The 14154-nt window shown below is 41.2% G+C and overlaps 1 protein-coding gene and 1 long non-coding RNA gene across 3 annotated transcripts in view; one reads left to right on the plus strand and one right to left on the minus strand.

The window, feature by feature from the left end:
* The window catches only part of LOC143524785 (uncharacterized), a 32801-nt gene extending 21502 nt beyond the window's left edge, over nucleotides 1–11299 (minus strand). For both annotated transcript variants that reach the window (XM_077018290.1, XM_077018289.1), the window contains exons 1-2: nucleotides 11090–11299; nucleotides 3635–3988 (exon numbers count right to left, since the gene is read on the minus strand). In XM_077018290.1, coding sequence (XP_076874405.1) covers nucleotides 3635–3988; nucleotides 11090–11276 — 541 coding nt within the window. In that variant the 5' untranslated portion in view covers nucleotides 11277–11299. The remainder of the gene's footprint in view (nucleotides 1–3634; nucleotides 3989–11089) is intronic.
* LOC143525004 (uncharacterized) lies at nucleotides 4148–5840 on the plus strand. Its single transcript, XR_013133544.1, has 4 exons — nucleotides 4148–4222; nucleotides 4318–4443; nucleotides 5555–5648; nucleotides 5810–5840. It is a non-coding gene; the product is annotated as an uncharacterized LOC143525004 (long non-coding RNA).
* Nucleotides 11300–14154: the final 2855 nt, after the last annotated feature.

The following is a 14154-nucleotide window of genomic DNA, read 5'->3' on the forward strand; positions in this document are numbered from 1 at the left end:
CCGTTGCCACAGTGGGTGTTGGAGCTGTAATACATACAACTGCATTCACTGCAGCTGCAGTGGAAGATGGCCAGAAATGGAGCTTAGAGAGAACCTGAGTCAGTTACTAGAGCAACTTATGCTCTGAAGCTAACCTGCTGCTAACCTGGTTAACTTGTACCTAAACCAGAGTTTACCAACACGTCATCATGACGTGTCCTTTCCTCGAAGATCATGTGGATATTGAAGCTCAGTTTATTCGCCGAGCTCTTCGTTGGGAACACCTTATAAAACCCCGAATAGATGCATACTATCATTTTCATTAAGCAAAGGAGAAGCAATATAAGCAAAGGAGAAGCAATATAGCCTATAACGAACTTCATTCCATTTACATTTTAAGGATTTCCTAGAGTGATTGATGGAACCCACATATGCTACCTATTACAGCACCATTAAAACATGAAGGTCATTACATAAACAGAAAATCCATCCATAGTATTAATGTACAGGTACTAACCTTTATAACCCTTAATTAATAATGTACTTATCCTTAATGGTAACAAAAATAACATAGCTATTGTAACTGACCGTTCTCCCCATCAAGATCATGTGTGATGCTTCCCACCTCATCACAAATGTTGAAGCCAGATGGCCAGGTTCCATGCATGATTACACACTGTACAACAAATTTAAACAGGGTAGCTTGTGGTAGTTTTGCTAGTTGTTCACATGCAGTGTAATAGTTAAATCATTGCAAACCCTTGTGCGATTATAGGACACTATGACGGCCTCCTTCATGTAGACAGAGGGTATCCCTGCTTGCCCTATACCTCATGACTCCCTATTCAGATCCTGCACCTGGACCACAGTCCCAATACAATCAGGCCCACAGCAAAACCAGGGCAAGAATTGAAATCCAGGCCAGATTCCAGTGTCTGAAGGGGCTCAGAGTTACCCCTGAGAAGGTGTGCCACATAATAATGGCATATGTGGTATTACACAACATTGTAACCATCCAGGGAGAGCGACAGCCTACCAACTCGGACATGCCCACAGATGAGAAACCTTACATGCATGTGGGTAACAACAGAGATGGTAGAGTTTTCAGAGACTCCATCTGCAATCACTGCTTTCCACATTAAATAATGCACTACCACCACCCACCCCACCATCTACCCTGTAACCTTTTTTAATATACATTACAGTCAAATTCACTGTTATGTTTCATTATTTCATTTTTCCTGTAAATAAATATACACTGCTCAAAAAAATAAAGGGAACACTTAAACAACACAATATAACTCCAAGTCAACCACACTTCTGTGAAACCAGCCTGTTCAGTTAGGAAGCAACACTGATTGTGAATCAATTTAACCTGCTGTTGTGCAAATGGAATAGACAACAGGTAGAAATGAGAGGCAATTAGCAAGACCCCCCCATAAAGGTGGGGACCACAGACCACTTCTCAGTACCTATGCTTTCTGGTTGATGTTTTGGTCAATTTTGAATGTTGGTGGTCCTTTCACACTCGTGGTAGCATGAGACGGACTCTACAACCCACACAAGTGGCTCAGGTAGTGCAGCTCATCCAGGATGGCACATCAATGCGAGCTGTGGCAAGAAGGTTTGCTGTGTCTGTCAGCGTAGTGTCCAGAGGCTGGAGTCGCTACCAGGAGACAGGCCAGTACACCAGGAGACGTGGAGGAGGCCGTAGGAGGGCAACAACCCAGCAGCAGGACCGCTACCTCTGCCTTTGTGCAAGAAGGAACAGGAGGAGCACTGCCAGAGCCCTGCAAAATGACCTCCAGCAGGCCACAAATGTGCATGTGTCTGCACAAACGGTTAGAAACCGACTCCATGAGGATGGTATGAGGGCCCAACGTCCACAGATGGGGGTTGTGCTCACAGCCCAACACTGTGCAGGACGCTTGGCATTTGCCAGAGAACACCAGGATTGGCAAATTCGCCACTGGCGCCTTGTGCTCTTCACAGATGAAAGCAGGTTCACACTGAGCACGTGACAGACGTGACAGAGTCTGGAGACGCCGTGGAGAGCGATCTGCTGCCTGCAACATCCTTCAGCATGACCGGTTTGGCAGTGGGTCAGTAATGGTGTGGGGTGGCATTTCTTTGGAGGCCCTCCATGTGCTCACCAGAGGTAGCCTGACTGCCATTAGGTACCGAGATGAGATCCTCAGACCCCTTGTGAGACCATATGCTGGTACGGTTGGCCCTGGGTTCCTCCTAATGCAGGACAACCTCATGTGGCTTTAGTCCAGGTCTGGGAGGAGATCCCTCAGGAGACCATCCGCCACCTCATCAGGAGCATGCCCAGGCGTTGTAGGGAGGTCATACAGGCACGTAGAGCCCACACACAATACTGAGCCTCATTTTGACTTGTTTTAAGGACATTACATCAAAGTTGGATCAGCCTGTAATGTGTTTTTCCACTTTAATTTTGTGTGTGGCTCCAAATCCAGGCCTCCATTGGTTAATAAATTTGGTTTCCATTGATGATTTTTGTGTGATTTTGTTGTCAGCACATTCAACTTTGTACAGAACAAAGTATTCAATGAGAACATTTCATTCATTCAGATCTAGGATGTGTTATTGTGTACACTTTGTACTACATTCTTAAACTTCATTTTTATCTGATGCCATGTGCATTTCACACCACTCGGGATAGACCTGGAATTAGTAAGTGTTCAATAAAAAAAAAAAAAAAAACTCAATACAACATTATAAATGTGGAGAATATAATAAAATAATCGCGCCCTTCTGCTAAATATAAAAATATTATTTTCACTCACGCATTAAGTCTGCTGGCAATTTTTTTGACATGCAATTCTCGTTGGTTGGAGGCTGCTGTAGTATTTTTTCTGATTAAATATATATTCATTTTCTGCATATGCAGACATTAATATTTCTTGCTCAAGCGGTGTAAAATAAACGGATCTATTTTTTTCATCATTAGCGTCCATGGTTAATCAGTTTTTCGACACACCATTGAGAATGCCTTTTAACAGGAAACGTGAACGCGCTTCAGCTGGGTTTAATCTTCTCAGAATCAACTAAACTAACTGTGATCAACTTTTGTGGAACCGAAAACTCTGACTATGACACGGCGAAGTTAGTCAACTTTGAGTTCCGGTTTGAGTTTAGAGTTTGTTAAACCCGCTTTGTGGAATACCCCCCAGGTCAATAAAGTTGTTTGGAAATTTGTTTTGTATATATTGCACATACAAAAAATAATATTCTGTAACTGATTAATACATGTTTCATTTTGTGCAAGTGTATATAATGACTATTACACCATTTCTATTTTAGTCAACTAAATTCTTTTGATAATTAGTCGACTAAATTCTAATGATAATGAGTCGACTAAAACTATACTAAGACTAAAAACAATCCAATGACTAAATTATGACTAAAACTAAATGACATTTTAGTCAGAAGACTAAGACTAAAAATAAATCAAAAATTGCTGGCAAAATTAACACTGCAGTGGTGCCTAATTGATTTAGAAAATGTATCAGCATGTTGATGATAATCAACTTTGACACACTGATGTCTATGTGTACATATACAGGATATAATATATAATATCATTTTCTTACGTGCATAAGACTGTAATAGTATGCAAATGATCACTTACCCATTTCAAAAAACTTTTTTTGCAGTTCTCTCTCTTTTTGTAGCTGGTCTCTCTCTGCAGTCAGGATGTTGTATCTAGTCTGTAGCTGGTCTCTCTCTGCAGTCAGGTTGTTGTGTCTAGTCTGTAGCTGGTCTCTCTCTGCAGTCAGGCTGTTGGATCTAGTCTGTAGCTGGTCTCTCTCTGCAGTCAGGCTGTTGGATCTAGTCTGTAGCTGGTCTCTCTCTGCAGTCAGGCTGTTGTATCTGGTCTGTAACTTTACCCACATCACTATGATGACAGTCAGCAGGAGAACACACAGCAGCCCCAGACACACTGCAGTCAGTCTGGAACATCTGCTCCCTGGACTGTTGGTTTCTGAAGAGACATCATATTTTTAAGAATTAAGTAAATACATTGCAATCTTTCATATGTTGAACTGGGAGGAGTAGTCAAGACTTCTCATGGATCTCAGACAACAATCCGTGTGTATATGTGTGGGACCTACAGAACCTAATATAACACTATACTAGTTCAGACCACAAACGGCCCGTCCGAAACCGAGTACTACACTACTATATAGTACGCGAGAAGCAGTACGCGAGCAACCTAGTACGTCCGAAACCACAGTATGCATTAAACCAGTACGCGAAACGTACCCGGATGACGTACTACATCGGCAGCCATTTTTAAGTATGTGATTGCAGCACACTGTCCTATCCCATGATTCAACTGGAGCAACTGTCCTATCCCATGATTCAACTGGAGCAGCGGAGGAATTCGAAGTTAGAAAAATAAAATGGCGGAAAGCGGCGAGCCAGCAATTTACAAGTGTAAGTAGATACAAACATAAAATAAAACATTAAAAAAAATATGATGATGTGCAAACCAATTGCAACCCAAGTGCCGTTACAAGTAGTGTCACTGAGAATGAAAAATACAATTTGTTAGATTACATATATATCGTTTTTACATTTTTTTATTAACGTAGTTAGCGAGTCCAAGCTGAGGTAATCTTGTTAGCTCACTATTTAACCCGTCAAGCTAATACCGATTAACTCATATATCAGATAACGCGAAAAATGTGCGGTATTAATGTCGGTTTTGTTAGATTTATATGCATATGCGCATATCCGAATAGAGCTGTGGATTTCTGTATTTTTTTTGTGTTTATGACCATCAGCGAGTCCAAGCTGATGTAATACTGTTACAGGCATGAAAATCTGTCACCTTTCGGCGACATTCGCCGTTTTGAAGTTGAAAAGGGTGACCTACGTGAATCGTGTAGATCCGATGAGTTTTTTTGGGGTGGGGGAGATATTTTTATATAAAATCATATTGACTTAATAAGTAAACAGCACTTCCGAAATCGGCAATTTCTGCCCGGATACATCATCATAGAGGCCAAATATGAACGTTCTTCATTCGTGTTGTGGCGCAGGACCGAGTGCTATCTACACCGGGGACACGGCAGAAGAGCGAACGTTTACCAGATCGTACATTTCCCACTACATTTACCAGATCGTACATTTACCACTACATTTACCAGATCGTACATTTTCATGCCTGTTGTTAGCTCGCTAGTTGACCCGTCAAGCTAATACTAATTGTACCGATTAACTCGCAACAAATCTGAAGCACATCCGTCAATTTTAGACCATTTTGCTCGCAATGATTTTAAGACATGACTAACTTAATCTGATTTGCAGGTCGAATTCCTTTATGTTTATTTTCTTTTATTTTAAACCATGGTTGTTTGTCATACTGATATAACGATGTTCATGCATTCACCTCACCTATTTAGTAATACTATTGAAAGGCTAACCTATTCTTACCATATTCTATACTATTAAAATATATCTAGCTTTGTGATTATTGATTTTTGTAACTTTGCTACACTGATACAGTAACCATCAATTTTAAAGCTAAAGTTTATTATTGCAGGGACCGATGAAGACACCAGGGACCTTATCCGGTGGAGGGTGGCCAATGCGGCCCTCTTCACCGGTAAAAGGAATGCAGCTGTACGAGGTTTTGAGTAAGTAACTTAGGTTAAATTAATACATCTGCATTACAGTTCATGTACACTATTAACTACAAAAGGCTTTATGTAATAGAGATGTATTAACAGTATTAACAGTTTTAAAAGACAGTGTATGCATTTTACTGTAGTTAACAGTTATGTCTATTATCTTGCAGAGCCTTCGTCTTGGAGAAACAGCTGCCAAAGGCAATCTCTCCACTTTATGTTAAAAAAAAGTGGGAGAACCTAAAGCAAAAATATAAAGTAAGTCTCTTCCTGATCAGATTAAAAAAATTCAGTGAAGGTTTAGTTATAATACAAGGTGTTGTCCCCCGTCCCCTCTTCCGTGTTTTTATTAATTTTGTAGGAACTGAAGTGCCCCCCACTGGGGTGAGTACAGAGGGTGGTGTAGCAACAGCAGCATCCTGGAAATGGTATGCTGCCATGGATGAGGCAATAGGTGGGAGGCCATCAATAAGTCCACCCACCCTTATTGCCTCATCTGGCCAGGGTGCTGCTGTTGAGTCACTGCCCTCTGTAAAGGAACCCCTTGCCAAGAAGAGGCAGGGGAATTTAATGGAATATTTGAGGGAGTTGGAAGAGAGGGAAAATGAGAGGGAGACAGAGGCTGAGGAAAGAGACGAGAGAAGACAGAGAGAGGCTGAGGAGAGGGAGGAAAGAAGATGGAGAGAGGCTGAAGAGAGAGAGGAAAGAAGCGAGAGGGAAAGAATAGCACGAGAGGAGAAGAGAGATGCAGAAGCTAGAATAAGAGAGGAAAGGAGGGATAGGGAGGCAAGAGAGAGAGAGGAAAGATTTTTAAATGTATTGGAGATTTTGGCAAAAAAATAAATAGTTGTATATCAGCTTTCAAGTCTTTTGGTGTTATTATATATTGTGAGAATGATGACAGTAATACATTTGCAACTAGAAATAGTTAGGTTGTAGATTTAATTTAAATATGTTTAGATTTTTTGTGTGCGTGCGCATGCTTACCCAAGTCTTATAGTAGTATATAGTATATACCCAAGGCATATACTATAGGTAGGGCATAGTTTTCAAGCTTATGCATAAATGATGTGTGTGACTAGATCTTTTTGTCCCAAACAACTTCATTAATTAAACAAGTTTTAGTCTTCTGATCAGTAGCCACACAGAGTAGAAATTCTCATGTCATAGATCTTTTGAATGTATTGATGGAGCAAGCTTTCTGTTTAAACTTTAATGCTAAATGATATTCATAACCTAAAGTTAATACATCATTTACACCCAACAAGTCTGAGTACAATTTGGAATGATTTTAATTTGGCATCAGTAAGAAAAATGGAGAAATACACAATTTGAAAAACATTTCTAAATATAATCATGCTCGTGCAGAGCTAAAACACGATGTTGTGGTGCTGAGACAGCTGCAGCCAGAATCTCTCGTGCATCTTCCCCTGATGTTTGTTCTGTGCCGACAGGCTCTGGTGGGTCAGCGTCATCAGCCTCTGGAATATCTGGGTCTATGATGTCGCCGTGAGCAATGCAGAGGTTGTGGAGCACAGCGCAGCATGCCACAACCTCTGGTGCAAAGACAGGGCTCACCTCAAGGGCTTTAAAGAAAATGGAGCGCCAGCGGGTCTTCAGCATTCCAAATGTTCTTTCAATTATGTTCCTGGCCCGAGAGAGTCTGCTGTTGAAACGAGCCTGTACAGGGTTCTGCACAGGCTCTTGATAAGGGGTCAGGAGCTGGATTGGTGCGCTGATGCACGGATAACCCCCATCCCCAAGGATGCACCTTCCTCTAGGTGGGTATAGGCCCTCTTTATATATAGAGCTGTTCTTCAGCACCCGTGCGTCGTGTACAGACCCAGGGTAACCAACAAAAATGTCAATAAACTTTCCCTGATGGTCACAGATTGCTTGAAGCTGCACGGAATAAAAAAGCTTCCTGTTCAGGTAGCACTGTGCACTGGCAGATGGGGGTTTTATTCGGATGTGGCACCCGTCGATGGCACCAACTGCCACTTTGAAAGATGCCGATCCAGCCAACTGGGCAAATCCTGCTCCTACCACCTCCAGTTCATCACCAGCAGGTAACATAATGACCCTCTTCAAAATTCCACATACTGCTTTGCTCATTCTGTGCACGATGTCACACACAGAAGATCTTGGGATGGCGAACGCTCGGGAGACCACACGATAGGATGCTGCGTGTGCCAGCCAGTAAAGGAACACCAACGGCTCGATGTCCCTGCTCCACCCATGATCAGTCTCCTGCCTCAGTGCATTACTGAGTGAGGTGATGGTCTCACGGGAGAGTCTGAAATCTGCCCTGAGGTCTCCACCACCGAAATACAGCTGCAAGACGGGCACAGCTGTATTGAGGTGACAATACGTCAGGCTCCCATCCTGTAAATCAATGCACATAGTTTAATTAATTATTAATATAATAATACTTTATTTATTTGATCCACTTAGAATTTGGTTTTTTATTTACTGTAAAAAAAATTAATTGAATAAATATTTTTGTGAAAGTGGTGTGGCTATACTTTATTTCATAATGAGCACAAATAATGTTTTTTGCTCCGCGGTATTCAAACCAAATATTTGCTCGTCACAAGAGAGAATTTACCACTACGCCCGAAGCTCCACTAACTCTAGAACAGGGCTAATCGCGGCGGCGATGAACGTAAGTTGTTGACGGGGGGGGGGGGGGGGGGGGGGCAGGTGGCGAATGTAACACTCGTGACGGAGTGTTTTTTCAATAGCACTGAAATAAATGCTCCGGTTTAAAATTAATTCTCCCGTCAAAATTATTCTGGGTCCGTATCTGGACCGAAGTCCGTTGGTTGCGGACCACGGAAATAGAAACTTGCAGAGTTAATCAGGAATGAGATTGGGTCCGGACAGGACTGCGTTCGGGTCCGGATCCGGACCGCGGTCCGCCTGTCAGTGACCTCTGCTGTAAAAGTATATGTCGAAGCTGTATTTTTAATCATCTTAGTTTTAAGACGTCATTGATCTGTCATTGATTTGTGCTGTCCAATCAGTAATATAGCACAAATATGTATGTAGTAAGTGCCGGCTACGATTGCTAAAGACGATAGCGGTACTTACATTTCTCCTGAGGTAAATAATCAAATTCCTGAGGAATCTTCTCCGAGCTACTACTCGACGCCGTCTTGCAGAGAATACCATCGCAAGAACTGTCTTGATGAGGTAAATGTAAAATGAAATGTAAATGAAGAAAATGAAAATGTAAATGAAGCAAATGTAAACGAAGCAAATCGAATGTAAATCACGAACAGACCATAAAGTAGAAAACTGTCAAATGGGGCTTTTAATTAACTTTGCGGTCTTTTATTTTAGTAGCGTAACGTCATAGGTCATGTGACATAGGTAAGATGGCGGACGTAGTATGTCCGAGGTTGGATGCATACTGACCAATCGCGTACTTAAATAACGTAGGGGAGAGTGGGGTGATTTGTGCCAGGGGGGAAGTTGTGCCACCCCCTGTTTCTAGGGAACCAGAGAAGAAATTGGTTATGTGACCATTAATTTTTGAAAAAACATTCATTTTACTCATCCTGCAAAGAAGAGAGCCTCATTGCATGAGAGGAAAGCACTTTTAAGTTCAAAAAACTGTTTTTTGCCTTTCAAAGTAAAATTCCTATGATCAAGGATTTTTGATTGTTGTGTCCAAACAGTTATAGAGAAGTATGAAAACATTTTACACATGTTTTAGTACTTTGGTAAGCTACACTATGAGTCTATGCAGCTAGCATGATGTTAGCCCAAAACTACTGGATGATCAATTTTTTCCCAAATGGTGGGGTTGGGGTGATTTGTGCCATAGGGCCTGGGGTAAGTTGTGCCAGTGGCACAACTCACACCCACTTGTGAATATTTTAAACATATTGTTTTTTTTGTAGTTGTACATTGTATTCTTATATTTAATCACTTAAACTATGTGACATTCTTAATTTTAGACCCAAAATAGAAATAGACCATCATGCCACGGAGTTATAAGAGGAAGACATGCAGGGCTTCCACTCCTCTAGAAGACATGGACAGAGTAGTGAAGAGGTGGAGAAGGGAAGTCTATTGGTCAGGTGGCGAGGGAGATGAGCATATGCAGGATGTCATTAAAGTAAAACATGGAGAAGAAAAAGATAGATGGAAAAGAAATAGGATATAAAAGAACTGGACTTATTTAAAGCGTATAGCTTCAACTTATGCAAATGTAAATGTAAACTGCAATGGATCAATAAGGGAAAAATTAAGATATATGCTAATTATGCTAAAAAAACGTAATATTTGCTACTGTTTTTGTTTCATTTTGAACTGAACTTTGTTCTGAAGTGTTAGGCCTTGTTTAAGAAAATTTATCTTTTGTGTGTTCATGTGGCACAATAGGCTTGTAGAAAATTAGCCTTTGATGTTGTAAAGTAACTTTAAATAAACCTTAAATTAGTAATTTTGTATTGAACTTGTCTAGCTTTTATATAGCATTCCAGTTCTTGAGATCAAAATATATTATTTTACTTCAGTAATCAATGGCACAATTTACCCCAATGTATTCTCTCCAATGGCACAACTTACCCCGCACTGGGGGCAAGTTGTGCCACGAGACCACTTTTTTTCAAAAAGCTGTATTTCGTGAATACTATATTTCACATCCAAAGTGACTGATTCCAGGGATGCCCCACATCCTGAAATATATGTACATATTTTAGTTGGAAGCATTACTGTCATAGTCTCACTTTAAAGTCACTTTAAGTAAAAACTGGCACAACTCACCCCACTCTCCCCTACTGCTTTGACGGTTGGGAAGAACGTACTGCACCGAAATCTAGTACGTACTGCTTAAGTACGCGATTTCGGACGCAACTAAACAGTGTGTGTATGTGTGGGACCTACAGAACCTAATATAACACTATACTAGTTCAGACCACAAACAGTGTGTATATGTGTGGGACCTACAGAACCTAATATAACACTATACTAGTTCAGAAGGTTACCAGGTCAATCGCCATCACTGTTGGGTCCCCGAGCAAAAGCCCTTAATCCTCAATTGCTGAAAAAGTATTTAGTCAAAATTTTACTCCCTACCATGAAACCCCAAATCCAGAGTCCTTGTGCTAATGTTGTGTTCAGCGGTAGTATAGTGGTCTACTTTGTACATGAGATGATGGTGCTTCAGTCTCTCAGTTTGTAGTATGAATACGTCATAAAGACACTGAGGTTTTCACTACGGCCCATTCTACTGTCAGTGTCTATAGACATTTCATTACTATGTGCTAGTAATTTAGCAGTTGCCATGTAGTGTGATTGTAATTGAGTGAACTTCACAGGCAATTACAATCAAAACTATTTCCTTGGATGAACTCCCCAGCATATTTTGAAAGGTCTTGATCAGTTATTATTAGTGCAGTAATTGGTCAGTGGAAAATCCCAACAAAATATTCTCTTACCTCTGTACTGAGGATCTGCTATATGAACTTTCTCAGTGTTCACACGATGAACATATTTGTTTTGGACGGGCTCCTTTCCACTTCTGATCTTGCAAGTTTCTACATTTTCTGCATTTGCATAAATGTCTTCATATTCATTATCACTGTCTGAATCTGCTCTTCTGTCTGAATTTTGATAAATATCCATCACAATCTCCAGTTGTACAGTTGTACTTGTTATGAATAGCGTGTGAGTACACAACACTCTCCTGTGGGTGTGAATTCAACTTTATGCCACTGACAGCAGGAAGTCACAGGGGCGTTTTCTGTATAAACCCTTGAAAACAGTAATGTTATTTGTTGCTTAAATGCTTTGTATGTTTGCATGTCTGCTAATTTAAATAGTAAATCTCTTGCTCTCTCTCTTGTTCTGTAAGTGGTCTGTGCTGCCATAGACCACGTACTTCACTGGTGCCTCTACAGAGAACGATGGATATATATTTACAGATATGCTGAAAACAGTTTCATTTTTACAAAGTATGCCGTCACTAAACAGAATAACTAATAGCAGTGTAGAACAGGTCTGAACCATCACATGTTCAGATGGTCAGCAGTGTCTTCTGCTGAAGCAGATATGCAAATGTGTACATGTCTAATCACAAACAGCCCAGTCTTCTTCTCCCGTGCCCCACCAGCCAGGTAACATACACATCAAGTAAAATTGTACCGTTTGCCCTCTAAGCCCAACGTGAAATCATTTTCTTGTGCTGTAAAATGTCTCATACAGCATCAAACTACTAAGCGTTTTTAGCCGACTGGTCACCTGATAAACTAGTCGCTCTAGCCCAAATCAATGATAGATAACGTGAGGACAACCACATACAAATAATTAAGGTAGAGTTTGCAAATCTATGTGTTAAGCTGAACGTTTTCTGTTGTATAGGTTTTGTTAGGCGCTTCACCCCTCGACGTCTCCATTTCCTCCTCCGAGACACCCCGGCCCAGGGACATCGGTTCCTCTGCGGTGTCACTCACAATCTGCTTGCTCTTGTAAAAATTACATAGGCGAACAAACAAATTAAACTATTCCGACAGTATCGAATGCATCACACTCTTGTCACCCTACTGACTGCTCGCATGCAGCTCAAACCCCACAATCAAACTCAAGCTTCTAGTAGGGGTGCACGATATGACGATATAAAATCGTGAATGGCGATAACGAGTGGAGAATCGCAGGCGATCTACCAAATTAGAGAAATCGTATAGATCGCCTTTGCCAATCAGCGCAATTACTTTTTTATGCTTGTTCCCACCGATGCGTCAGACGTAGGACTGACCAATCACAGCGAACTGTGCGTCTTCCACGCGTCCATGTTGTGTTTGTAAAAACTAAAAGTGGACAACGATGGCTGAAAGCCAAACCGAGGAGCTGGTAAAGAAGAGGAAATCCACCTCTATAATCTGAAATTGATTCGGATTTTCTTCCACTGACCAAGACCAAACTACAGCGATATGTAAAGTGTGCAAAGAACACGTGAAAACGTCGGATGCCAGTACAACAAATTTATTCAATCACTTGAGATGTAGACATCCCAAGTAATATGCCGAAAGTGAAACAATGCGGGCAGCCGTCTCACAAGTGACCATAGCGCGCGACTCCGCCACACCTCGCGCGAACAATATGTGGTAGTATAAAGAAACACCCCTCAAAAACGGGAAGGAACATTTACTTGACGAATTTTAATGTTGCTTTGTGTTTCAGGTTTGAAAAGTGCTGGAATTTAGGCTAAGTAGCCTACTTGAAAATGCTTGAAATTGTAACTACTTCGTTTCACAATAAATATCTGTCTGACTGATCAGTTCTCTTTACGTTAACAAATACGAGCCTCTTGTAATTCCAGGACGAAACGTGAGAGAACGTGAAGACGTTAAGATTGGGCGTTTTGAAAATAAACCACCATTAAATAATGTGAATAAAAAAGCGAATTATATCGAATCATTTCGACTATATGTATAAATATTTAACTTTTAAGTTTAAAGTGCTGGGAAATATTTAGTGCAATAGTGCACTTTAACAGTGTAAGGAACTGCGTGACACAGAGCAGGGAGGCGGACACAAAAGCTGAGGAGAGCGAGATTTATTGAATGGAACTCCAAAGGTAGTGTTGTAATACCGGGCAGGGGTCATAATGGGTAGGCAGTCCGAACATGAAATATAAACGGGCATGGTGGCACAAAGAACAAAACAAGGCACGAACATGAAATATAAACGGGCATGGTGGCACAAAGAACAAAAGGCAGGGGAAACAAAGACTAGGCTGAACGTACTTACGATGAAGACGAAACAGAAAGAGTTAAATCCACTAGAGCACGAACGAGGCAATAGAATAAACAGGTAAGTAGCACAAAATAACCGATACCGACATGGGAGACACGGGGACAATAAATGCATTGAACTAGACTAGAAACAGGCAGGGTTGCCAGGTCCCATATCCCGCACAAAGTCAGTGTAAAACCCGCCCTTCAGCAGCATAAACTAGCCCAAAGTGTTTAAAATGGAGACAAATTAAGTATTATATCGCGATCGATTCTTTGTCTTGACTTGTAACCCCCGTGGTGGCCCAACCGCACCCCGCGACCCCAGAATTTTTACCCGCGGCAGGATTTTCAAACAAGTCCAATTTGGCGTGAAAACCGCAAACCTGGCAACTATGGAAACAGGTGAAGACAATAACGACATGGGCGTGGCAGACGTGGGGAAACCATAGAAACACACAACAAGGCGGGTTCAAGGAGCAGGGAACAACAGACACAAGGAACAGGGAAACCGGAGTGACAGCTAGGAGAGGGGGGCGTAGCCCTACGTGACAGTGTCACATGTGTTGTTTACATTTTTTGTTTACAATGTTTGCACATGGAAAATTGCAATATCATTCATTTAAATCTGCTTAAAAAGAAGCTTTGTAGCCCCATTATTTTTTTTGTTTTTTTTTGGATGGAAGATTGTGATAAAAAATCGAAATTGTGATTTTATGAAAAAAATCGTGATAGTATTTTTTTCCCATATCGCCCACCCCTAGCTTCTA

The sequence above is a fragment of the Brachyhypopomus gauderio genome, chromosome 1 (genome assembly GCF_052324685.1).
Source record: "Brachyhypopomus gauderio isolate BG-103 chromosome 1, BGAUD_0.2, whole genome shotgun sequence".
In the NCBI taxonomy this organism is placed as follows: domain Eukaryota; kingdom Metazoa; phylum Chordata; class Actinopteri; order Gymnotiformes; family Hypopomidae; genus Brachyhypopomus; species Brachyhypopomus gauderio.